Source organism: Eurosta solidaginis, chromosome 4, assembly GCF_040869045.1.
Source record: "Eurosta solidaginis isolate ZX-2024a chromosome 4, ASM4086904v1, whole genome shotgun sequence".
Taxonomy (NCBI): Eukaryota; Metazoa; Arthropoda; class Insecta; order Diptera; family Tephritidae; genus Eurosta; species Eurosta solidaginis.
This window is the reverse complement of record NC_090322.1, coordinates 86261951-86288819: the sequence shown is the minus strand read 5'-3', so window position 1 is coordinate 86288819 and position 26869 is coordinate 86261951. Positions and strand designations below refer to the sequence as shown.

Below are 26869 nucleotides of genomic sequence, written 5' to 3'. Positions count from 1 at the left end.
AAAATATTTCACAATTACGAAACCCCTTGGAAAATGGAACTGTTTCTAAATTTCATTTGAAAGATGGAATAGTTTTTCGACAAAGTGATAGCGGGATTTTTCAACTATATGTTCCTTTAGAAATGGGAGTTAATGTTATGCATCTCATGCATGATAAAATTGGCCATTTAGGAATAGAAAAAACATATGATGAAATTCGAAAATTTTATTTTTTTATTTTATTTTATATAAACAATTGTATTAAATGTATTATGTGTTCTACGCCTGTTCGATTCGCGAACAAAATCTTCATAGTATACCTAAAGAACCAGTACCCTTTCACACCGTACACGTAGATCACTTTGGTCCTTTGCCTTCTATAGACTCTCAACGTAAGCATATATTCGTAATTATAGATGCTTTTACCAAATTTGTGAAACTGTTTGCAGTTAAATCAACCAGCACTAAAGAAGTCATATCATGTTTAGATAAATATTTTTCGTGCTACAGTAGGCCTAGACGTTTAATCACTGACCGGGGAACCTATTTTACTTCTTTAGAATTTAGTTCTTATTTATTGAAAATGAATGTGGAGCACGTTAAAATTGCAGTGGCTTCAGCTCAAGCTAATGGCCAGGTTGAAAGGGTCAATAGCACTCTTAAGCGAACTCTTGCAAAAATAAGTAATCCTATCAATCATGCAGACTGGAGTAAAATGTTAACCAATGTTGAGTTTTCTATAAATAACTCTAGGCATAGCTCGACGAAATATACACCATCTCAATTGTTGTGAATATGTGGAGAATAAGCAAAGTCTACATATTTGCAACATTAAAGAAATTCGATTAGATGCATCGAGGGAAATAAGAAAATCTCAAGAAAGAAATTTAAAGTATTTTTTAAAAAGAAGTAAACCTGCAAAAGTATATCAAACAGGAGATTTTGTTGTCATAAGAAATATTGACAATACGATAGGAACTAACAAAAAGCTAATAGAAAGTATAGAGGTCCATATGTAGTACAAAAAACCTTACCAAACGATAGATATGTATGTAATTAGGGATATTGAAAACTGTCAAATAACTCAGCTTCCATATGATGGTGTAGTAGAAGCATCTCACATGCGGATGTGCCTCACTAAATAAAGGTCGTTGTCAGGCAAGCGCAACACTGTTATGGTTGTGGACAACCATAGAGTCAGAATAAAATTAATGTTCATGCTTTTATTCGAATAAATAAATGTCACAAGAAACTGGTTTGTTATACGTACGTAGATATTCGAAAATGTTTTCTAAAACTTATATAAGTATTTTAATATTGTACACTTTATTTGCATTGTAAGTTTATGTAAGCTTATCCTGTTAAACTTTATAAAGCGATAATATTTTAATCTTTAGATATTTTTTTTATCAGAATGTTTGAGTTGTGGCATCTTGGTCGAATTTAGTACCAAAAAGTTTTAAATCAAATGCGACCCTGTGCAGTATTAGATTAATCTTAAATTTAGGTTAAGTGGCATCCCTGATGTAGCAGAAAAGAAATACGAAAAGAAGAACCGAACAAAGAGTCAGTCGTTATTTGGCTTTCAAAAGAGATACAAGCGTTTTACACGTTTATTGTGCAGAACGTCGTTTCTTCTATTTGATACGCCACCCCTGCTTCCGCCTGCAGTATTGAATGCCATAGATCGCGATGGGCATTGAAATCGCCTAAGATAATGTGATTATCTAGAGTAGGGCTCTAATATTAGGGCGATATCCACTGGGGCAACAGGTGGCAGGAGGGATGTAGATGCTGATGATTTCTAGGTTTACATCGCCTGACCGGACAGATAAGCCGTGACGTTCTAATACACTGCCCCTGCGGCCGTTGTCGGGATCAAATATAATATCATATAGTGAGTGGTGTATGATAAACGTGAGACGCCTCCATTTCCGCTCTCGCGAACTTTTCTGTGGACATTATACCCAGAACAGGTCTGCAGAGCAGATCTTGCTGTGAGTTTAGTCTCTTGAATTGCAGCGATACGGATGTTGTGTTCCTTAATCAAATCGATATCTCCGTTATCTTCCAAGTTAATCCATTACAGTTTAACTGCAGAATTCTGAAGTGCATGGGGAGACGTCGTAACACTAGGAGTAAATGACGGGTGACTACGCCGGAGTTGTGGGAGGCCAGGACACAATAGCTATTGTGGCCCTGAGAATCGATGTCCCTGGGTAAGCATTGGGGTACCCGGTGTAGTTGGGTTTGCGGCCTGGCAACATGGCGCAATGAAGTCCGTCGGGAGAATGCCGTCGCGGAGACCAGAAAAACTAAGAAAGTGGCACCGTTGTTGTTGTTGTTGTAGCAGTGCTTCGCCCCATCTAATAGCTGCGACCGATCACAAATTGTCATCAATATCCTCTAACGGGAGCTGTTTCAACAGGGGTGGACCATAATGAAGGGGGTGTTAGGGGCGTTGGTTCCACATTACAATTAAAGAGATGGTTGGTGTCATGTGCGGACACATTGCAAGCGGGGCATACATTTTGTATGTCGGGGTTGATTCTGGATATGTAAGAGTTTAACCTGTTACAGTATCCAGAACGAAGTTGAGCCAGAGTGACTCGCGTTTCCCTGGGGAGTATGCGTTCCTCTTCCGCAAATTTTGGGTACTGTTCTTTGAGTACTGTATTCACCTGGCATAAAGGTCCGACACCTGTTTGTGGAGTTCACCAAGGACCTGCTTGCGTTTTTTGCTTCATACGGCTGAGTTCTCGGGTGCCGTATTTCCTCAAAATGCTTACGGAGATGACTCCTTAAGTCCCTAGGCGGTGCTGGCTCATCAATCAGATGTCTGTTGAGATGCCCAGGTTTCTGGGTATTCCACAGGAACTGTTTGGTTAGCATCTCATTTCGCTCCCTGTATTTGTATTTGTATTTGTATTTATTAGGCAATTCATCCCAGCACAACAATTTGACAAAAATTATTTTACAGTGCTAGTCGGTAAAAGGCATAAAATAGGAACAATCTAATCTTGAAACTTAAAGCTAATGACTATGGCTAAGAAAAGGTTACAACAAATAATATATTTAATAAATAGTAAATAGATAAATAAAGGAATGATAGAGTACATTTGCTTAGAAGGAATCAGTATTTTAATTGTCTAGGTTATTATAGAAACTTGTTAATTCTTTATTGAAGAGCAGAGCATTGCTTATAAGCCTAAGTCTAGAAGGGAGCGAGTTCCAAAGACGTATGGAATTAATGAAGAACTGGCGATCAGATATTAGCATACGATGTCTGAAGTGGGTAAGGAGAACAGATCTAGACGACTGGAGAAAATTTAGCCTCCGATACAGATAGTCAGGTTCCTTCATATATATTAATTTATGTAGCGTGGTGAGCGTTTTAAGTTTAATAAGGTTATCGAAAGAAATGTTTAGCAACCTGTAAGCATGTTGAGAGACGTGGTCAAGTCTTTTCAACCCATAGACGTATCTAGCAATGTTGTTATACACATGATGGGGAGTATTCTCGCCTCATTCTGTAGACGGTGTTCTGAGGATATAAGAAGACAGCTCGTGGCGGTTCTGAGCGCAGTATTTTGGCAGGCCTGTAGCTTCTTCCAGTGGGTAGTTTTTAGGCTTGGCGACCATATAGGGGACGCGTAACACGCAAACGGCTGGCCAATTGCTTTGTATGTGGTAATGAGCGTTTCTTTGTCTTTTTCCCCAAGTACTGCCAGCAAGGGATTTAGGATTTTATTACGGCTCTGGATTTTTGGAACAATTGCGGCTGCGTGCTCACCAAAATGTAGATCCTGATCAAATGTCACACCCAAGATTTTGGGGTGTAGGACAGTCGGTAGCGTAGTGCCATCGACGTGGATGTTCAAAATGGTCGACATTTGGGACGTCCATCGCCTCGCATATTCATCGACTAAAAAGTGGCACCGTGAAATGCAAGAGCTGCATTGGGCGGATGACGCAAACATATATATTCTGTGCTGGCAAACGGTACAAAAGGTGGTAGGGACTAAGGGTATGTTTCCCTGACCAACAAGATTGCTGCCGGAAAATAGGGGGAAGAAGACGGGAGCGGGGCTGATGCTCGGCATTGCTACCGTCTCTACTACGGAGATTGCAGTTATGAGTGGGAGCGGCCGTATGGGCTGGTGGCGCCGTAGGGCAGCAGGTACTTGTTGTGGCTGCTGTCCGATGCAACCATCCCTTCCACGTGACACAGTGCCAAGAGTATGACCGTCCTAAAAAGATTCTTTTCCGGCAAACGAAGCAAAACCATTTCTCAGGACCGGGGTCAGGAGACGGACCCGGATTGGGTTCGATACCTTGCAGTCCCGCTGCAAGGAGCTGCTGGGATGATGACAATTTGTGGTAGGGACGCAACAAATTAAATGGGGTTACACTGAAATGACAGCCCTAGGTCGAGAAAAATCCCGAGTCGCTCCGGTACATATAACCGGCTGCCTTGGGAAGCGTGACACTTTGCGTCGCTATATATGTACTACAAAAAACGTAAAATATTCACCTGCAGTCACCGATAGGCACTGAAGTGAATTAATGCTCTTATATGATACGAATTTCCTGATAGTCTGTGTATCCATAAATTTTAATCATATTTGAAGAGGTCTTTATTTTGTTATGAGTTAGGTATTTGGCAAGCCCTTATTGCCACCAACTGCAGTAACACAAAAAGTGGTGAAAAAACTTCGCTATATTCAAGTCCAGTTTGGCCAGTTAGCTTTAAGCATAATAAATATTTAAATATAGCAATTAATACTAAAAAATATGAACTCCACATTATTCTATGAAGAGCTTTACGCTTATTATCTGAGTCCAAGTACATTCGAATGCCAACTATTACGCAGAAATATGCGTTCAAAATGTCTATACAAAACAAGGGACTAAAAGTTGTGAACCAATCTAGTTTGGAATTCGTGTAGGTCCCAGATATTTTGAATGCAAGTATAACTGTAAACGCAAGCATTCCACACAAATTTATTAAAATTTCGAATTCGGTGAGACCAAGCCAACGAACAAGCTCTGACAACTTGAACATAGTGAAGTAATTTCACTTTTACTTAAATTATATGTCTTGATAACTTAATATGAACCGCTGAGTTGCTGCGTTTTTTTGAGACGATATCTCCTAGTTCGTGTAAAGGGTGCGATTCATCTGAAAATTACAAAAGAAAAAGACAATTTGTATAATACGAAGTACGTACTGTATATGCACTTACCAATCATCTGGATAGTGGAAGTATGAATAGAATACGATAAATTGTAGCCCAAGTTTTTAATCAAATACAAGGCTAAATTCAAACTCCGATTAATTGAGCTTCCCAAACTATGAAGATATATTTCTTTGCCTCCCAATTTAAAAATTTCCGCACAGTGCCTAATTTGAGCCTGAAATGTAGAGAATATACATAATTAAAAGGATTTTTCTTATTTTGTAAATATGTACATTAGGGTGGCTTGATTTGTATGCACGAGAGTTAACCGATATCGCGCCATCGATTTTTCGATAGGATTTGGGCTCAGGAAAAAAAGTTCCACTACGCATACCCAAAAAAAATAATATTCGAGCCTGCGAAATTTCATTTTTTTGACTTTGATTTTTAAGATTTTTTTCATGGCATACTAAAAAAATGTTCATATGTTGTAACGTAGCGTTACAATAACGTAACCCCATGTATTTCCTTATTCACTTAAACCTGAAGCTCCCTGTACTTATTTTTCTATAGCATAGCCAACAACCACTTGTACTTATTCTTTTATAGCATAGTCAAAAACCACTGATAGCAAACCAATGAAAATCACAATAATTGTGTGTTGAATTCTCAACCAGTTTGCGGCACCACCCATATAAACATCGAATTTGCATTTTTGCAATTCAGTCCTCGCAGGTGATCCAGCGGGAGTGGTTGTCCTTTTAAAGACAAAATAACCACTTCGGCTAGCTAGCTGAGTGGAAGCGCCGCTGTCATGGCGCGGGTCACCCTCCACCAGGGCTGGACGACGCGAGTGGTGTCTTCGGACTACTTTTCCCTCCGTCGCCCACCTTGGTGCTTGAGCGGCCCGCCACCTCAATGACCCAAAGCACCCCTCCCCCTCAGCTCTGGTTTAATAGGCTGGCCGGAGCGGTGGGAGCACTCCCACTAGCTAGATAGGGAGAAGAGGGTGCGGCCGTGGCGCGAGTCAGCCCTTGTTGCACCAGGACGACGAGAGTGGTGTCTTCGGGCTACTTTTCCCTCCGTCGCACTGGTCCGGTAAGGAATGACCCGCTGCCCGAACGACCGCACGACCCCTCTCCATAGCTCTGGTTTCAGCCGTGAGCCGATTCGTGCGCACAGGGGCTACCGCTGTGCTGTTAAGGTGCACTTCCCCTCCGCCTACGGGTCGACCCACGGTGCCCCGGCTGGTACAACTCCGCCCCCTTACGCACCTTCTACTAGTGTGCAAGTAGGGAGGCGGGGTGTCCAGCGGTGAAATCAGCACTAACGAGTCCTCGCAGTCTCTTCCTCAGGAGACCGACCGGCCTACTATCGATTCTGCCGAAGACTGCCGTCCAATCCGATCCCGCCGATACCGTCAACCGACCCCGCCCGGGACGAGCCGCCACTGTCCAGGTAAACCCCATCGCCAGCATACTTCCCCGCTCACCACGACCCTGGTACGCGCTCCGTAGCCCACCGCCGCTGCCGTCGCATCGTCGCCCCTCTGGTACCGCCGCTGCTTCCATCCCGCCGGTGCTACGCCGACCGTTGGCCGTCCGCCATTCTACCGCCGTGCCATTCCGCCTTGCTGGTGCCGCCGCTGCTACGACGACCGTTGGCCGTTCGCCATCCTACCGCCGTTAAGCCGCTGCTTCCATCCCGCCGGTGCTACGCCGACCGTTGCCCGTCCGCCATACTACCGCCGTGCCCATTCCGCCTTGCTGGTGCCACACCAACCACTGGCCGTTCGCCGTCCTATCGCCATTCAGCCGCCACTGCTTCGACGACCGTTGGCCGTTCGCCACCCTACCGCCGTTAAGATGCTGCATCCGTCACGCTGCTGCTACGACGACCGCTGGCCGTTCGCCATCCTACCGTCGTTAAGCCGCTACATCCGTCACGCCGCTGCTACGACGACCGTTGGCCGTCTGCCATCCTACCGCCGTTAAGCTGCTGCATCCGTCACGCCGCTGCTACGACGACCGCTGGCCGTTTGCCATCCTACCGCCGTTAAGCCGCTACATCCGTCACGCCGCTTCTACGACGACCGTTGGCCGTTCGCCATCCTACTGCCGTTAGGCCGCTGCATCCGTCACGCCGCTGCTACGACGACCGTTGGCCGTCTGCCATCCTACCGCCGTTAAGCCGCTGCATCCGTCCCGCCGCTGCTACGACGACCGTTGGTCGTTCGCCGTCCTACCGCCGTTAAGCTACTGCATCCGTCACGCCGCTGCTACACCAGCCACTGGCCGCTTGCCATCCTACCGCCGTTAAGCTGCTGCTTCTTTCCCGCCGCTGCTTCCGTACCGCCGTACCAGTCCGTCAGTTACCCGATCGTTCAACCGCCCTACCGAACCTCCCCTACTCCAACGACCGTTAGCCGCCGCTCCGCCCCTCGCCATCTTGCGACGGAAAGCTGCTGCCCGCCTAATATCTCCAGCCGTATGTGCGTGTGTTCGTAACACATAAATATCGTGTATTTATTCAGTAGGGGGTTGTGGGACCAGACGTGTGTCTATAGTTCGAATTCCTACACAGCAAGGATTACGTACCAAGGACGAACGACCAACACAATGATGTCCGTCATCCCGAACCTGGCAGAACGGATGCTCTTAGGAATGGACTTTTTACGGAAAAGGGGAATCACCCTCGCGCTAGATGGCCAGCCGTTAGAAGCCACTTTGACCAGAAGATCAGCCGAGTTAGACACACTATGTGCAATAACCAGCCAGGAACACGTGAGCAATGGCTAAAATTCGGAGCAGGAAACTTTTTCAGCGCACCACCAGAAGCGATTGAGTAAAACCGTTAGCCCAATTACCGCAGCCGAACATTCGACCATCCGTAAACATAATCGACCGCTGAAGCAACGCTTTCACCCCCGTTACCCGGCTATACAAAAATACAACCGCAATAAAGTGTACCGAAAAAGAGCACCGAACGCGATATTCAATACGCTCTCCCGCCGCCCGTTACAAAACACCGACACAAAAAACAGACATATTTTACACAATGAAAAGCGACAGAGAAGAGCCCGGTGAGATTATTGGAAACCATGCAATATCCGCAGCCATGGGAAATAGTAAACATCGACTTCGTGCCACCACTACCACGTTCCAAGTAAATAAGCAACTACCTCCTCGCCATGATCTACAAGTTCTACAAGTGGGTGGAGTTAATCCCGGCGCGCCAAGCAAAAGCGGCAAGCGTGCTCAAAGCGCTACAAGAAAAGGTTATATACATACTCGGTTGTCCGAAAACCTTCCTCACCGACAATGGGAAGCAGTTCGGCGGAAAAGCGTTAGCACCGTTCCTGAGCGACCACCGGTCATAGGATTAGGAGATTCCACAAATGGCACTTGCAATAAACATGGTCAGAAAAGAGGGTACAAAAGCATCTGCAGCAGGCATAAACTGCGGCGAAATAAACCGACTTCAGAGCGGGTGCACACGGAGGGAGCAGTACCAGTGGCCAGCCAACCGAACAAAAACGCGAAGGGGACATATTTTTTTCGGGCCACATTTTACCGAATACCTGATAGCAATGATGAAATCACAACCCGTGGAAGATGGAAACGAGGAAGAAGAATATTATATATTATAATGAATTGTATGAAATATACTCTGTTAGTTTTAAGAACAATGAAATGTAATTATTCTTACGTTATACAAATGAATTAAAAACATAAACTCTGTTAGATATAAGTGGAATGACTCTGTATATTTTTGAGAAAAAAAGAAAAAAATAATTAATAAAGTGCTTCGCCCACATGCACACCGGCATAAGACCTAGGCCATGCCTGGAGATCCATCTTTCCCCACCGCAGCTTTCCGTCAACCGAAGTGGGAGGGGGACTGTAACGTAGCGTTAAAATAACGTAACCCCCTGTATTTCCTTATTCACTTAAACCTGAACCTCCCTGTACTTATTTTTCTATAGCATAGCCCACAACCACTTGTGCTTATTCTTTTATAGCATAGTCAACAACCAGTGATAGAAAACCAATAAAAATCACAATAATTGTGTGTTGACTTCTCAACCAGTTTGCGGCACCACCCATATAAACATCGAATTTGCATTTTTGCAATTCAGTCCTCGCAGGTGAGCCAGCGGGAGTGGTTGTCTTTTTAAAGACAAAATAACCACTTCGGCTAGCTAGCTGAGTGGAAGGGGCGCTGTCATGGCGCGGGTCAACCTCCAGCAGTGCTGGACGACGCGAGTGGTGTCTTCGGACTACTTTCCCTCCGTCGCCCACCTTGTTGCTTGAGCGGCCCGCTGCCTCAATGACCAAATACACCCTTCCCCCCTCAGCTCGGGCTGCGTGGCAGGGGCGCCGTCATGGCGCGGGTCACCCTCCACCAGGGCTGGACGACGCGAGTGGTGTCTTCGGACTACTTTTCCCTCCGTCGCTCACCTTGGTGCTTGAGCGGCCCGCCGCCTCAATGACCCAAAGCACCCCTCCCCCTCAGCTCTGGTTTAATAGGCTGGCCGGAGCGGTGGGACCACTCCCACTAGTTAGCTAGGGAGAAGAGGGTGCGGCCGTGGCGCGAGTCACCCCTTGCTGCACCAGGACGACGAGAGTGGTGTCTTCGGGCTACTTTTCCCTCCGTCGCCCTGGTGCGGTAAGGAATGACCCGCTGCCCGAACGATCGCACGACCCCTCTCCATAGCTCTGGTTTCAGCCGTGAGCCGATTCGTGCTCACAGGGGCTACCGCTGTGCCGTTAAGGTTCACTTCCCCTCCGCTCACGGGTCGACCCACGGTGCCCCGGCTGGTACAACTCCGCCCCCTTACGCACCTTCTACTAGTGTGCAAGTAGGGAGGCGGGGGTGTTCAGCGGTGAAACCAGCACTAACGAGTCCTCGCAATTCTCTTCCCCAGGTGACCGACCGGCCAACTATCGATTCTGCCGAAGACTGCCGTCCAATCCGATCCCGCCGATACCGTCAAACGACCCCGCCGGAACGAGCCGCCGCTGTCCAGGTAAACCCCATCGCCAGCCTACTTCCCCCCTCACCACGACCCTGGTACGCGCTCCGTAGCCCACCGCCGCTGCCGTCGCATCGTCGCCCCTCTGGTACCGCCGCTGCTTCCATCCCGCCGGTGCTACGCCGACCGTTCGCCGTCCGCCATACTACCGCCTTGCTGGTGCCGCCGCTGCTACGACGGCCGTTGGCCGTTCGCCACCCTACCGCCGTTAAGCCGCTGCTTCCATCCCGCCGGTGCTACGCCGACCGTTGGCCGTCCGCCATACTACCGCCGTGCCTATTCCGCCTTGCTGGTGCCGCCGCTGCCACACCAACCACTGGCCGTTCGCCGTCCTATCGCCATTCAGCCGCCGCTGCTTCGACGACCGTTGGCCGTTCGCCACCCTACCGCCGTTAAGCCTCTGCTTCCGTCCCGCCGCTGCTACGACGACCGTTGGCCGTTAGCCGTCCTGCCGCCGTTAAGCCGTTGCTACGACAACCGTTGGCCATCCGCCTTCCTACCGCCGTTAAGCTGCTGCATCAGTCACGCCGCTGCTACGACGACCGCTGGCCGTTCGCCATCCTACCGCCGTTAAGCCGCTACATCCGTCACGCCGCTGCTACGACGACCGTTGGCCGTTCGCCACCCTACCGCCGTCATGCCGCTGCATCCGTCACGCCGCTGCTACGACGACCGTTGGCCGTCTGCCATCCTACCGCGGTTAAGCCGCTGCTACGACGACCGTTGGTCGTTCGCCGTCCTACCGCCGTTAAGCTGCTGCATCCGTCACGGCGCTGCTACACCAGCCACTGGCCGCTTGCCATCCTACCGCCGTTAAGCCGCTGCTTCTTTCCCCCCCGCTGCTTCCGTACCGCCGTACCAGTCCGTCCGTTACCCGATCGTTCAACCGCCCTACCGAACCTCCCCTACTCCAACGACCGTTAGCCGCCGCTCCGCCCCCTCGCCATCTTGCGACGGAAAGCTGCTTCCCGCCTAATATCTCCAGCCGTGTGTGCGTGTGTTCGTAACACATAAATATCGTGTATTTATTCAGTAGGGGTTTGTGGGACCTTTACTCGACTCTGGATTGACTGAGCGTTACCCCAGCCTTAGACAAAACCCACCTCATAATGTATACCCTGTCCGACCCAAAAATGCAGCTCGATCCCGGCGACCCCCAAATAAGGGATATAAAACAACACATTAGATTGCTTGTGGATGCACATAAGCGGGCGAAATGGGAGGAGCATCTAAGTGGTTGTAACCTCTCTGCCGGTGTGGGTAAGCTTTGGTCCACCGTAAAGTCCTATCGAATCCGTCCAAGGACAATGACAAAATTTCCATCGCCTTTGGCGATAAAGTGCTCCCGGATGCGAAAAAATGTGCGAGCGCTTTTTGCCGACAATATATAATGCATTCTACGGTTGACAAAGTTAGACGGAGGGCCAACAGACGCGCACTTAAACATAAATTCAGCGCGTCCCAATTACCATCACCGCCAAAGAGGTTGAGGATGCCATCAGTCAAGCTAAACCATCTCAAGCAGTGGGCCCAAACGGCATAGCCATGCCGTTTCTTAAAAGTATAGGAAAAGAGGGTTTCAAATAGTTAGCACATGGCTTCAACCTTTCCCTTTCCACCTTTGTCATTCCCGAAAAAGCTTTTGACAGGTCTAACGCACTGCCCTATGGTGGGGGGTTTGATTTAATCCGCAATTTATCTGAGTTGTTGTTGTATTAACAGTGCTTCGCCCCATTCAATGGGCACGATCACTCACAAATTGTCATCAAAATCCTCTAACGGGAGTGCAAGGAAATTGGCTGTTTCAACAGGGGCGGACCATAGGGAGATGGGTGTTAGAGGCGTACGTTCCACATTACAATTGAAAAGATGGTTGGTGTCATGTTGGGACACATCACATGCAAGACATACATTACGTATGTCGGGGTTGATTCTGGTCAAGTAAGAGTTTAACCTGTTAGAGTATCCAGAACGAAGTTGGGCCAGGGTGACTCGTGTTTCCCTTGGTATTGTGCTTTCTTCTTCTGCAAGGGTGGGATATTGCATCTTAATAACGGGGTTTACCGGGCGCGTCCTGAAAAAGGCATTTACCGATTCTGTGTGGATTTGACTAGGGGCTTGCTTCTGCTTGCCTGGATCAAACGGCAGTATTGGCAGGTGCCGGATCTCGTCATAGTGCTTTCGGAGATGTTCCCTTAATCCCCGTGGAGGCGGTGCTAAATCAAGCAGTTGTTTGCTAGGATGTCCTGGTTTGTCACAATTAGGCAAGCACAGCTTGTCCACCATTTCGTTGTGCTCTTTAATATTGAGCTCCTTGACCTCATTATGTAGATGGTGTTCGGGAGTCATAAGGAGACATCCGGTGGCAGTTCTGATTGCAGCATTTTGACAGGCCTGTAGCCCTTTTCAAAGTGTATTTTTAAGACCAGGCGACCAGACTGGTGACGCGTAGCTCATGAGCGGCCGGTCAATTGCTTTGTACGTGGTTAGCAACGTTTCTTTATCTTTTGCTCATGTGCTGCCGGCAAGCGACTTGAGGATTTTGTTGCGACTTTGTACTTTAGAAACAATCTCGTTGGCATGAGCCTTGAAGGTTAGAGTACTATCGAACGTTACCCCTAAGATCTTTGGGTGACTGACAGTCGGTAATGTGACACCATCGACGCGTACGTCTAATATTTGCGACATCTGTTCCTTCCACTTCGTAAGCAGGGTGGCCGTGGATTTTGTCGGTGATAATGTCAAATTGCGCGAGTTGAAGAAACCGGAAAGATCGGGGAGATAGCTATTTATTTGAGAAACTAATTCATCGACTGAAGAGCCAGGTCCTGTAGCCATAATCGTGAAGTCGTCAGCATAGGAAATGATTGTGACTCCTTCTGGTGGGGAAGGGAGTTCTGACATGTAAAAATTAAACAGAAGCGGGGATAGGGCACCACCCTGCGGAACCCCTCGTTTAATTTTTCTACGTTTAGAAATTTCGTTCCTAAATTCAACCGACGCCTGCCGACCACTCAGATAATTATCGGTTCTTCTTTTTAGACAAGCGGAAAGGTGTGAGCCTTCTATGTCTTGGAGTAGCGTGCCGTCGTTGACTGTGCCAAAAGATTTTGACAAGTCAAGTAAGACGGAAAGAAGCTTCTTAAAATTTATGCATATATACCAAATTTTGGGCAGAACAACGTCTGCCGGGTCTGCTAGTAAATAAATACATAATGTTAATAAAAGAACAAAAACCGACTGGGATTCGGAATGGGACTGGGACTGAGAATCGGACTCGGAATGGGACTGGAACAACATACATACGTCACCCTGGGGCTGGCAATAAGGGATGGAGAAGAATGAGAACTAGAGAGAAGAGAAAAGAGGGAAGGAGAAAGAGACTGAGAGAGAGACAGAGTGAGGCGAAGATAGAGAGATAGGGATAGATGAAGCTAAAAAGAAGTTAGTGAAAAGACGAAGAGGGGAAAAGAGAGACAGAGAAGGAGAAATGCAGAGGAAGGAGTGAATAAAAGGATTAAGAAAAAGTGGAGTTGGTGGGGGGGGGGGGGGGGGCGGATCTGCTATTAAGTAAATACATACCACCCTCTGGAGCTGGCAATAAGGGATGGAGAAGAATGAGAAGAACTATAGAGAAGAGAAAAGAGGGAAGAAAGAGATAGAGTGATGCGAAGATGGAGAGATAAGGCTAGATGAAGCTAAAAAGAAGTGAGGGAAAAGAATTTGTATAAACCAACTTTGTTCCAATCTAAAATGCACTAAATTTAATTTCGTTAATTATGGCGACCGCCGTGGTGTGTTGGTAGCGGCTCCGCCTACCACACCGAAAATTTTGGGTTCAAGTTCCGGGCAAAGCAACATTTTTGTATGCCACTCTTAGCTCCTGCCCACGCAGCATTTTTTGAAAATTTTGATTAAAAAATATTAAAATATCATACCCCCAGATGATAGAAACGTTCAAATTTAAAACCAGGTTGTATTCGAACTCTACTGTATTGTCGGGAGAAAAATGTACCCTAAACGACTCATGAATATCCATTTATGATTCAAATTTTTGAACAATTTTGAATAATTTTTTATGTGGTTGGAAGATCGTACTGCTCTTTTTCTGGAGCAACATTTGATTTATGATCATTTATTTATTTATTTACCAGAGGAAAAGCAGCGGCAATGCCTTATACTATGTACAAACACACACCAAATTGCCAATTTATACCATTTGGGCAATTTATTACGCAATTTATCATGTAATAAATTGCCAATTAAAAAAAAAAAAATTGCGTAATAAATTGTTTCAAACTGCAAGTGTAACTTTGCAAAGTGTGTTTATTGAGTAGATTTAACGCCAATTCTACGAAAAAAACCAAACGTCAAAATAACCAAACGTCAAATAAAAATAAAATAAATCAAAATTTTGTTAAAAATGACGGCGAACAACGTAAATGGTGAGTAAATTTGAAATTTTAAAAGAAAACCGTGAATACAAACTTGATTCTATGGCTTTAAATAACAACATACGTTTTGAATTTTCCATATTTTTAAAATAATTTTTGTTTTTTTCACAAATAAATTTTAAATTCAAAACACCACTCAATATAAATCGAAATTGCCTCAATTTATATTTCTGTTTGAACATAGTATCATGGCTACTATGACTACTTATGTATAAACCCGAAAAAGTCAAAATGTATTGTTATTCATAAAAGGCCTTTTCCCACAAATGATTTAGAGAATGTAGTGTTTGACAATTCCGTTAGAGAATAAGTAGACAATGGCGAAAAGCTTAGGTGTCGTTTTTAACAAAACATTGACATGTAAAGACCATATTTTTAGTACAGTGGGAAAAGTGTATGGAATGCTTCGTACAGTATGGTTAACACAGTATTTCACTCCTTTGCATATAAAACTACTTCTGGCTGAAGCGTACTTAATACCTACGCTCCTCTATGGTTTTGAGATTTACTCAAACTGTGACACTGTTTGCAAAAAGAAACTAAATGTTGTTTATAACAACATTGCTGGGTACGTTTATGGGTTGAAAAGACTTGATCACATTGTTGTTGTTGTAGCAGTGCTTCGCCCCATCCAATATGTGCGACCAATCACAAATTTTCATCAATGTCCTCTAACGGGAGTGCAAGGAAACTTGCTGTTTTAACAGGGGTGGACCATAATGAGGGGTGTTAGAGGCGTTGCTTCCACAATACAATTGAAGAAATGGTTGGTGTCATGTGGGGACACATTGCAAGCAGGACATACACTTTGTATGTTGTTGTTGTTGTAGCGATAAAGTTTATCCCCGAAGGCTTTGGGGAGTGTTATCGATGTGATGGTCCTTTGCCGGATGCAGATCCGGTACGCTCCGGTAACACAGCACCATTAAGGTGCTAGCCCGACGATCTCCCCCCAAGTTGGGGTCACCAGAGCCTCGTCTGTCAGTGAATCAGGACTCGCAGTATAGGTGAGGGTGGCAATTGGGTTTGGAGAAGCTATATATTGCGCTGGAAACCCAAAAGGGTTGCGCTACATAGCCCCTTGAATCTGGTATTTTAGTCGCCTCTTACGACAGGCATACCTACAGCGGGTATATTCTGACCCCTTTGCGCTTTATTGCTTCATACGGCTGTGTTATCAGGTGCCGTATTTCCTCATAATGCTTACGGAGACGACACCTTAAGCCCCTGGGCGGTGTAGCCTCATCAATCAGATGTCTGTTGGGATGCCCAGGTTTCTGGGTATTCAACAGGAACTGTTTGGTTAGCATTTCAGGTCTGTCCCTAATGGAGGGTACTCTCGCCTCGTTATGTAGATGGGTGTTCTGGGGACATAAGAAGACAGCCTGTAGTGGCAGTATTTTGGCAGGCCAGTGAGTAACCTTTAGGCTTGGCGACCATATCGGGGACGCGTAGCTAGCAATCAGCCGGCCAATTGCTTTGTAAGTAGTAATAAGCGTTTCTTTATCTTTACCCCAAGTGCCGCCGGCAAGAGATTTGATGATTTTATTACGGCTATGGATCACGACTCCCCTTGCTACGCCCGGACGATGATAGTGGTGTCTTCGGACTATTTCCCTGCGTCGCCTTGGCCTGGCAGGGGATGGCTCGCCGCCCGAACAACCGCACGACCCCCTCTCCACAGCTCTGGTCTAGCCGTGAGCCGATTCGTGCGCACAGGGGCTACCGCTGTGCCGGTAAGGTGCACTTTCCTCTCCGCCCACGGATCGATCCGCGGTGTCTCGGCTGGTACAACCCCTCCACCCCTTACGCACCTTCTACTAGGGTGCAAGTAGGGAGGCGGGTGTGTCCAGCGGTGAAACCAGCACTAACCCGAGTCCTCGAAGTCTCTTCCTTAGGTGACCGACCCCGCCGACTATCGATCCTGCCGAACAACCGATCAATCCGATCCCGCCATCCGACCCCGCCCGGAACGATCCGCAGCTGTCCAGGTAAACCCCGTCGCCAGCGTACTTCCGCTCTCACCTCGGCCCTGGTACGCGCTCCGTAGCCCACCGCCGCTGCCGTCGCATCGTCGCCTTCTGGTGCCGCCGCTGCTTGTATCCCGCCGGTGCTACGCCGACCGTTGGTCGTCCGCCATACTACCGCCGTACCGATCCCGCTTTGGTGGTGCCACCGCTGATACCCCAACCACTGGCCGTTCGCCATCCTATCGCCGTCAAGCCGCTGCTTCCATCCCGCCGCTGCTAGGCCGGCCGTTGGCCGTCCGCCATCATACCGCCGTAAGCCGCTGCTTCCGTCCCGTCGCTGCTAAGACGACCGTTGGCCGTCCGCAATCCTACCGCCATTAAGCCACTGCTTCCATCCCGCCGCTGCCACGCCGGCCGTTGGTGGTCCGCCATCCTACCACAGTCAAGCCGCTGCTTCCGTCCCTCCGCTTCTACGATGACCGTCCGCCATCCTACCACTGTCCAGCCTTCGTGCTGATCCCGCCGCTGCTATCATCCCGCCGTACCAATCCGTCCGTTACCCGAATACCGTTCCACCGCCCTGCCGATACCCCCTCTGCGACCGTTACCCGCGGCTCCGCCCCCTCACCCCCTTGAACCGGAAAGCTGTTACCCACCTAGTACCTCCAGCCGTGTGTGTGTTCGTAACACATAAATATTATGTTTTTATTCAGTAGGGGTTTGTGGGACCTTTACTCGACTATGGATTGACTGAGCGCTACCCAGCCTTAGACAAAACTCACCCCCAAGATTTTAGGGTGTAAGACAGTCGGTAACGTGGTACCATGTTGTTGTTGTTGTAGCAGTGCTTCGCCCCATCCAATAGGTGCGGCCGATCACAAATTGTCATCAATATCATCTAACGCAAGTCCAAGGAAACTTGCTGTTTCAACAGGGGTGGACCATAATGAGAGGGGTGTTAGAGGCGTTGGTTCCACAATACAGTTGAAGAGATGGTTGGTGTCATGTGGGGACACATTACAAGTAGGACATATGTTTTGTATGTCGGGGTTGATTCTGGATAGGTAAGATTTTAACCTGTTACAGTATCCAGATCCCTAGGGAGTGTGCGTTCCTCTTCTGCAAGTTTTGGATATTGTTCTTTGAGTACAGGATTACGCGGGCAATTCCTGGCATAGAGGTCCGACGCCTGTTTGTGGAGTTCACTGAAGACCAGCTTGTGTTTTTTGGCTTCATACGGCTGTGTTCTCAGGTGCCGTATTTCCTCATAATGCTTACGGAGATTACTCTTAAGCCCCTGGGTGGTGTTGGCTCATCAATCAGATGTCTGTTGGGATTTATTTATTTATTTATCAGTCTACAAATTAAACAATTATACAGACCAAATATACCGACACTTAAATCTCAGATGCAATACACGATATAAACAACATAAGCAGTCATCAATTTTAAAGTAATATTTAAACAGTATTGAATTAAACGCTTGACAATTTCAATTAAAAACTTAGAAGTAAGCAAAAGATAAAATGTTGTAAATGTGTTAAAATGTACTCATGAAGGAGCTTGTAAATAATAATTTATGAAATTGACAATAAAGCAAATTAATAGTAGATAAAATATATACAGAACAGAATTTATACAGAGTAAATTTGATTGCATACATATAAAAATAATGATCACAACGCAATTTTGCAAACAAGTTTCAAGTAACTGGTACTTCAAATTTGATTGAAGGATCCCATGGTAAGTGTTTTAAAGCGAAAAGCAAAAATTGTTTCTGGACCGATTCCAGCTTGTCAGAATGAACCTAATAACGCGGATTCCAAATTATTGAAGCATATTCCAAAGTAGGTCTGACCAATGATGTAAAAAGAGTTTTTGTAACATATGGGTCATTAAATTCTTTAGACCAACGTTTAACAAAAGCCAAAGTACCTTTAGCGCTATTCACGCAAGATTCAGTATGAAGTTTAAAAGCGAGTTTTGGGTCCATTGTAACGCATAAAAATAAAAATAATAAATATAAGGCGCGATAACCTCCGAAGAGATCTAAGGCCGAGCTTCTCTTCCAATTTGCGTCGTGCTCCTCTTGATTTTCCCTACAAATTGGCCGGACGGGACCTACATGTTTTATGCCGACTCCGAACGGCATCTGCAAGGCAGATGAGTTTTCACTGAGAGCTTTTCATGGCAGAAATACACCCGGAGCGCTTGCCAAACACAGCCGAGGGGCCACCCCGCTTAGAAAAATTTTCTTCTAATTAAAAAACCTTATTTATAAAATTTTGATGTTGCTTTGCCCGGGGTGCGAACCCAGGGCATACGGTGTGGTAGGCAGAGCACGCTACCATCACACCACGGTGGCCGCCAAATATCAATAAAATTAGTGACTTGCTTGATTACATAGTCACCAATAACATAATCATGGGATTGGAAGGACTTCCTTGTAAACCACATGAACTTACATTTAGGTAGGTTTAGTGACATGGCGTTTACATTACACCAGTCACCAAGACTTTTCAGATCAGCGCTTCCCAAGGCAGTCGGTTCTATGTACCGGAGCGACTCGGGATTTTTCCCGACCAAGGACTGTCATTTCAGTGTAACCCCATTTAATTTGTTTCGTCCCTCCCACAAATTGTCATCCTCCCAGCAGCTCCTTGCAGCAGGACTGCTCCATATTCTCTTGCTCCGGGAAGGTATCGAATCCAATCCGGGTCCGTCTCCTGACCCCGGTCCTGAGAAATGGTTTTGCTGCATCTGCCGGAAAAGAATCTTTTTAGGACGGTCATACTCTGTTCAGTGTGTCTCGTGTAAGGGATGGTTGCATCGGACAGGTTGTTCTGGGCTTGATCCCAAAACCCGACGTCCACGTAACTTTTATAAATCTTTTGTGGCTCCTTGCTGTTCACGCCCAAGGGCGCCCCGTAGTCTACGTCTAAGCGCCCCCCCATTACCTTCCAGCAGCCCCGCTGCTCAGCAAGCCACAACAAGTACCCGCTGCTGCTCGCGCCTTACGGCGCCAACAACTCAAACAGCTGCTAACACTCACAACTACAATCTTCGTAGTAGAGTCGGAAGCAATGCTGAGCAACAGCCCCTGCCCCCGTCTTCTCCCCCCCTCTTTTCCGGCAGCAATCGTGTAGGTCAGGGAACCAGACTCTTAGTCCCTACCTCCGTTTGCACCGTTTGCCAGCACAGAATATATATGTTTGCGACATCCGCCCAATGCAGCTCCTGCCTTGGGTGGTGCCACTTTCCTAGATGTTCTGGTCTCCGCGACGGCAACCCCTCGACGGGTTTCATCGCGCCATGTTGCCAGGTCGCAAACCGAAATCATCCGGTTACCCCAATGCTTGCCCAAGGACGCCCAGTCCCAGGGCCACAACAGCAATTGCGCCCTGGCCTTCCTCAACCCAGGCGTAGTCACCCGTCACTTACCCCCAGAGTGGCGACGTCTCCCCTCATGCACTTCAGAATTCTGCAGTTAAACTGTAATGGACTAACTGGGAAGATCACGGAGATAGTCAATTTCATGAAGCGGCACAACATCCGCATTGCTGCGATTCAAGAGACTAAACTCACAGCACGATCTGCATTGCAGACCTGCTCTGGGTATAATGTCCACAGAAAAGATCGCGAGAGCGGAAATGGAGGCGGCCTCGCGTTTATAATACACCACTCTGTGCAATATCACATATTTGATCCTGGCATCGACCGCAGGGACAACGTCTTAGAACGTCAAGGCCTATCTGTCCGGTCAGGCGATGCAAACCTAGAAATCATCAACATCTACATCCCCCCTGCCACCTGTTGCCCCGGTGGATACCGCCCTAATATCAGAGCCTTACTCACTGGAAACAATCGCATTATTTTAGGCGACTTCAATGCCCATCATGATCTATGGCACTCAAATTTGCGGGCGGACAGTAGGGGCGAGATGTTGGCGGATCAAATAGAAGAAACGACGTTCTGCACAATAAACGGAGACGCCCCCACACGTATGGTAGGAAGCTGTCACAGTTCGCCAGATATCTCAATCGTGAGCGCAGAACTCGTAAACTGCGTCAACTGGCAGCCGATGGTATCATTGGCATCCGACCACCTGCCTATACTTGTTTCGCTCGAGCGTACCGCCGACTTCATCGTCACCGAAAAACGCACTTTCATAAACTTTAAAAAAGGAAAGTGGGAAGAATATAAATCCTTTACAGACAACCTCTTTGCTGCCCTCCCTATCCCGACTGATGCCCGCCAAGGGGAGCGTGCCTTCCGCAAGGTCATTGAATCCGCCTCGGCACGTTTCATTCCCGCCGGGAGAATTCCCGAAATCCGGCCCCACTTCCCGGCGGAGGCCGCAAACTTAGCGAGAGAACGTGACCTTATAAGGCAGCTTGATCCAGGCGACCCCCAAATAAGGGATATAAACCAACGCATCAGATTGCTTGTGGATGAACACAAGCGGGCGAAATGGGAGGAGCACCTAAGAGGTTGTAACCTCTCTACCGGTGTGGGTAAACTTTGGTCCACCTTAAAGTCCCTATCGAATCCGACTAAGCACAAAGACAAAGTTTCCATCGCCTTTGGCGACAAAGTGCTGTCGGATGCGAAAAAATGCGCGAGCGCTTTCTGCCGACAATATATTATGCATTCTACGGTCGACAAAGTTAGACGGAGGGCCAACAGACACGCACATAAACACAAATTCAGCGCGTCACCAATCACCATCACCGCTAAAGAGGTTGAGGACGCCATTGGTCGCGCTAAACCATCCAAAGCAGTGGGCCCAGACGGCATAGCCATGCCGATGCTTAAAAGCCTAGGGAAAGAGGGTTTCAAATATTTAGCGCAGGTCTTCAACCTGTCTCTTTCCACCTTTGTCATACCCGAGAAATGGAGAATGGCCAAGGTAGTCCCGCTACTAAAGCCTGGTAAACCAGCTAACATAGGAGAGTCGTATCGTCCGATATCTCTCCTATCGCCAGTAGCAAAGACGCTCGAAGCCATTTTGCTCCCTTATTTCCAAGCAAATTTGCAACTAGCCTCCCATCAGCATGGCTTCAGAAAACTCCATAGCACTACCTCCGCGCTAAATGCCATTAGCACCCAGATAAATTGCGGTTTAAATCAAAACCCCCACCATAGAACAGTACTCGTAGCGCTAGACCTATCAAAAGCTTTTGATACGGTCAACCATGGCTCGTTACTGCAAGACCTGGAAGGGTCTACCCTTCCCCCATGTCTTAAAAGGTGGACCGCAAATTATCTGGGTGGTCGGCAGGCATCGGTGCTATTTAGAAACGAAACATCAAAGCCAAGGAGAATTAAACAAGGGGTGCCACAGGGTGGTGTCCTATCCCCACTTTTGTTTAATTTCTACATATCTAAGCTACCTTCACCACCGGAAGGAGTCACAATCGTTTCCTACGCCGATGACTGCACAGTAATGGCCACAGGCCCAGGCCCACAGATCGATGAGCTATGCAACAAAATAAACGGCTACCTCCCGGATCTCTCCAGTTTTTTCGCCTCGCGAAACCTGGCATTATCACCGACTAAATCTTCCGCGACCTTATTTACAACATGGACGTCCCAAATGTCGACCATTTTGAACATCCACGTCGATGGCTCTACGCTACCGACTGTCCTACACCCCAAAATCTTGGGTGTGACGTTTGATCAGGATCTACATTTTGGTGAGCACGCAGCCGCAATTGTTCCGAGAATTCAGAGCCGTAACAAAATCCTCAAATCCCTTGCTGGCAGTACCTGGGGAAAAGATAAAGAAACGCTCATGACTACATACAAAGCAATTAGCCAGCCGATTACGTGCTACGCGTCACCCATATGGTCGCCAAGCCTAAAAATTACCCACTGGAAGAAGCTACAGGCCTGCCAAAATACTGCTCTCAGAATTGCCACGGGCTGTCTTCTTATGTCCCCAGAACACCATCTACATAATGAGGCGAGAATACTCCCCATCAGGGAAAGAAACGAGATGCTGACCAAACAGTTCCTGCTGAATACCCAGAAACCTGGGCATCCCAACAGACATCTGATTGACGAGCCAGCACCGCCTAGGGGCTTAAGGAGTCATCTCCGTAAGCATTTTGAGGAAATACGGCATCTGAGAACACAGCCGTATGAAGCGAAAAAACACAAGCAGGTCCTTGGTGAACTCCACAAACAGGCGTCGGACCTTTATGCCGGGAATTGCCCGGTGAACCCAGTACTCAAAGTAAAGTATCCAAAACTAGCGGAAGAGGAACGCATACTCCCCAGGGAAACGCGTGTCACTCTGGCTCAACTTCGTTCTGGATACTGTAATAGGTTAAACTCTTACCTATCCAGAATCAACCCCGACATACAAAATGTATGCCCCGCTTGCAATGTGTCCCCACATGACACCAACCATCTCTTTAATTGTAATGTGGAACCAACGCCTCTAACACCCCTTTCCCTATGGTCCACCCCTGTTGAAACAGCAAGTTTCCTTGGACTCCCGTTAGAGGATATTGATGACAGTTTGTGATCGGTCGCGTCTGTTAGGTGGGGCGAAGCACTGCTACAACAACAACAACAACAACTTTTCAGATCAGCCTGAAGACATGCCCTATCCACGGGTGAGCGGATAGGCATTACAAGTTTGACATCATCAGCGTACATCAACGGCTTGCAGCTCTTCAAAACACTAGGAAGGTCATTAATGAACAACAGGAACAAAACCGGACCAAGATGGCTGCCTTGAGGAACACCAGAAGTTACGTTTATGAACCGAGACCAACAATTATTAAATTTAACTGTTTGTTTTCTTTCCTTCACATAAGACGAAACCCAAGATAGAAGCAAAGGAGGAAATCCTAACCGATCAAGTTTGAATAAAAGTATAGAATGAGAAACTTTATCAAATGCCTTACTAAAATCAGTATAAATAACATCAACTTCACAATTAGTCTTAAAACTGTTGGATACAAAGTTTGTAAACTCGAGAAAGTTGCACACCGTTGATTTACCCTTGCAAAAGCCATGTTTTGAAAAGTCAATTAATGAAGATACTCTAAAAGCAATCTGTTTTGTGATAATCAATTCAAATAGTTTAGGAATAGTGTTGAGTTTGGCTAATCCTCTATAATTTATAACATACGTTCTGCTTCCATTTTTATGCAGTGGTATAATGAATGATTCTTTCCACTTCTTGGGGAATATCGCTTGCTTCAGGGACGCATTAAACAAACAGGCTAGAGGTCGATATAAGTATCGAGCACGAGATTTCAGCACTACCGACGGAATTTGATCCGGACCACTAGAGTAAGAAATTTTTAGATTTTCCAGATGAGTTAAAACACCATCAGTATATATATATGGGACTGCCTGGGAATCCAGAGGAGACAATCTGAAAGGATAATTCGATGGCGGGTAATCATAGGTGTTTGAATAAGTAGATTCGAAGAAATCCGCAAACATATTAGCAATTTCGAAGCTATCGTTGGAAATCTCATCATTTAGCTTCATTGCAGAAGGAAGCCCTTTTATCTTCCTTTTTGAATTAACAAGGATGTAAAACGACTTAGGATTGACAAAAATTTGGCTTTTAATCCTACTGATATAGTTCCTATAACAAATTCTGTTCAATGTGTTATATTTGTGACGTAAAATTGAGTAGGCGGCATAGTCAGTCATTGATACAGAAAGTTTGTAACGTTTGAATGAACGCGTCTTCTGATTTTTCAGGCGTTTCAATTCTTTAGTGCTCCAAGCCGATGATGATATAGCAGTGGTTTAGGACGTAGGTATGCATTTTTTAAATATTCCGTATAGTACATTATTAAAATGGGATATACTCTCATCAATATCCCCATCGTACTCAGGCCAATTTATTCTCGATACTTCGAGTATTACTTTAGACCAATTGGCTTTTCTAAACAGAAACCGGTGAGGGGTCTTTCGCACTACGTTGGAGGAACGCTCAGATAAATTATGAGATCCCATAAACATCGCGAAAGCAGGATGATACACATCTTCAGGCAGGGCAAGGGGATCGCATTGATTTACATAACAATTTGAATCGTCTGAGAAAATTAAATCCAAGCATTTACCGAATTTATTCTGAATGTTGTTAATTTGAAAAAGTCCAACATCTGCAAATTCGTTTAGGAAATCATAGTGGATAGCGAGAGAAGAAGTAGGGACTAGCTTCCCGTCGATAAGACTCCATGACACACATGGCAGATTAAAATCGCCAAGTACAGTGACAGAATCACAGGCCCTGGCAGTGCTGCACACAGATTTCACTATTGAGGAATGATTCAAATATAAGGAAATGTCAGATTGTGGGGGAATGTAGTTGGCTATAAAATATTTGTAGGTTGAGGAAAGTTTTACTCTCCCACAAAGAAGCTCAGCATCCTCAAAGTCAGGAAAATGTAGTTCCTCCGCGGAAAACCTAGTGTGAACGGCAATTAACACACCTCCACCAGCTCTGGCCAGTCGGTCTTTTCTAAACACTTGAAACGAACTCGATAAAACTTCAGCATTAAAAACTGTTGGTTGTAGCCAAGTCTCAGTAAAACGAGTACATCATAAGAACTCTCATGACTCAGTAGAAAAATGTCCGTTAGTTTGGTATTCAACCCCCTAACGTTCTGATAAAATATACTAACTGAGATATTATTTACGTTTGATAAGACATAATTTAAGTTTGTACCACTTCTGGAGTGTTGCCTGGCAAGTTTTTTGATGCATTTAAAGTAGCGCGGTCACGGTTCGACTTTCTAGTAAACAAATGCACCACAGTGTTTCGGCCAAAAAGTAGAATCGAGTACCCTATCAAAAAATTTGTCAGGAACTAAGATTCTGAAAGAAGAGATCTCTCTCCCAGACTTAAAATTAAACTTATAAACATTAATATTGCTGTTAAGTTCAACACCAAGCTTGGAGCATACGTAGTTAGATATATCAGCTTCCGTCAGCGATGCGTGGAGCCGTGATACAAAAATGGAACTACGGGGGGAACAGCAGTCACCGATTCAGAAACAGGGGCTGTGATTAGGGCTGCGGGTGGGGTTGTTGTTACAGCATTCGAATCCTTACCAGAATTGGGTTGAATAGCAGGAACATTAACAGCATCAGAATCATCAGCATTAACAGAATTAGTGCTGTTCCCAACAGCATTCGCTTTGTTTTTCGAACCTGGAGTCTTGTTCTTACTAGGCATTGCAGTCGAATAATTAGCAGTATCAACAGCATTAGCAGTATCAGCAGCATTGGCATTCGCTACAGTAGATATAGATTTATTAACAATTACAGCTGTAGCCGCGAGCTGTTGTGCATAAGACATATTACTCTTTTCATTATCTGAGTTAGCAGTAGAAAGCAATGTAGACGATGGCCCACCGTTATTAACAGCAGTATTAACACTTGAAAAAACAGGTGATCGGTTGAAAAAATGGCACTGCACACACTGTTGAACGGGGAGACCAAGAGACGGCGACAACGACACATGTGTAAGCGCGCAACTATTAATATCACTGCGCAATGTTTTCGCAGCATTGAAAGAGCTGACGACACTTGGCATTTTGTTGATACCATCAGTCGTCTCATCCACACAGTCTTCATTGTTTTTGTGAGAATTAGCTTTTGATTTAACATGAATGTTAATATCATTTTTTATTTCAGCAATTTGTTCAGTCGCAAGTTTAAATTTTACATCAATTGCAAACAAGGCAGATTCCAGGCCAACTTTATGTGACGCTAAGAAGATGTCATATGCCTTACAAAGCTTGTCATAGGCATTTAAGCATTCCGTGCACACGTAACTGAGATGCCGGTTCTTAGCTAGCAATTCTACATCGTATGTAGACATGTTGCCTTCACAGCATGTACGATGGAAGAATTTTTTACAAAAGCCACCGCATGGCACAATTAGAGTCTCACTTCGGCCAAAACTCTTATCACACTTAGCACAGAAACTATCCATTGCACCAATATTGGCAGAAAAAACAGAACAGGTTAAACAAAATAAAGTTTGCAGAGCGATAACACAACACGTCTGTACGGCACGACTGTTCGTTTTTAGAATTTTTTCCCAGGTTTCTCGGTATTCAACAGGAACTGTTTAGTTAGTATTTCATTTCTCTCCCTAATGAGGTGTATTCTCGCCTCACTATGTAGATGGTATTCTGGAGACATAAGAAGGCAACCCGTGGGTGTTCTGAGGGCAGTATTTTGGCAGGCCTGTGGCTTCTTCCAGTG

General features: G+C 46.2%; 1 protein-coding gene across 5 annotated transcripts in view; it reads right to left on the bottom strand.

The window, feature by feature from the left end:
- Positions 1-4592: 4592 nt before the first annotated feature.
- Positions 4593-26869, bottom strand: part of LOC137250033 (transmembrane protein 203) — a 93649-nt gene continuing 71372 nt past the window's right edge. For all 5 annotated transcript variants that reach the window (XM_067782233.1, XM_067782230.1, XM_067782229.1 and 2 more), the window contains 2 exons: positions 5226-5394; positions 4593-5161 (listed from right to left, as the gene is read on the bottom strand). In XM_067782233.1, the coding sequence (XP_067638334.1) occupies positions 4625-5044 (420 nt within the window). In that variant the 5' untranslated portion in view covers positions 5045-5161; positions 5226-5394 and the 3' untranslated portion in view covers positions 4593-4624. The remainder of the gene's footprint in view (positions 5162-5225; positions 5395-26869) is intronic.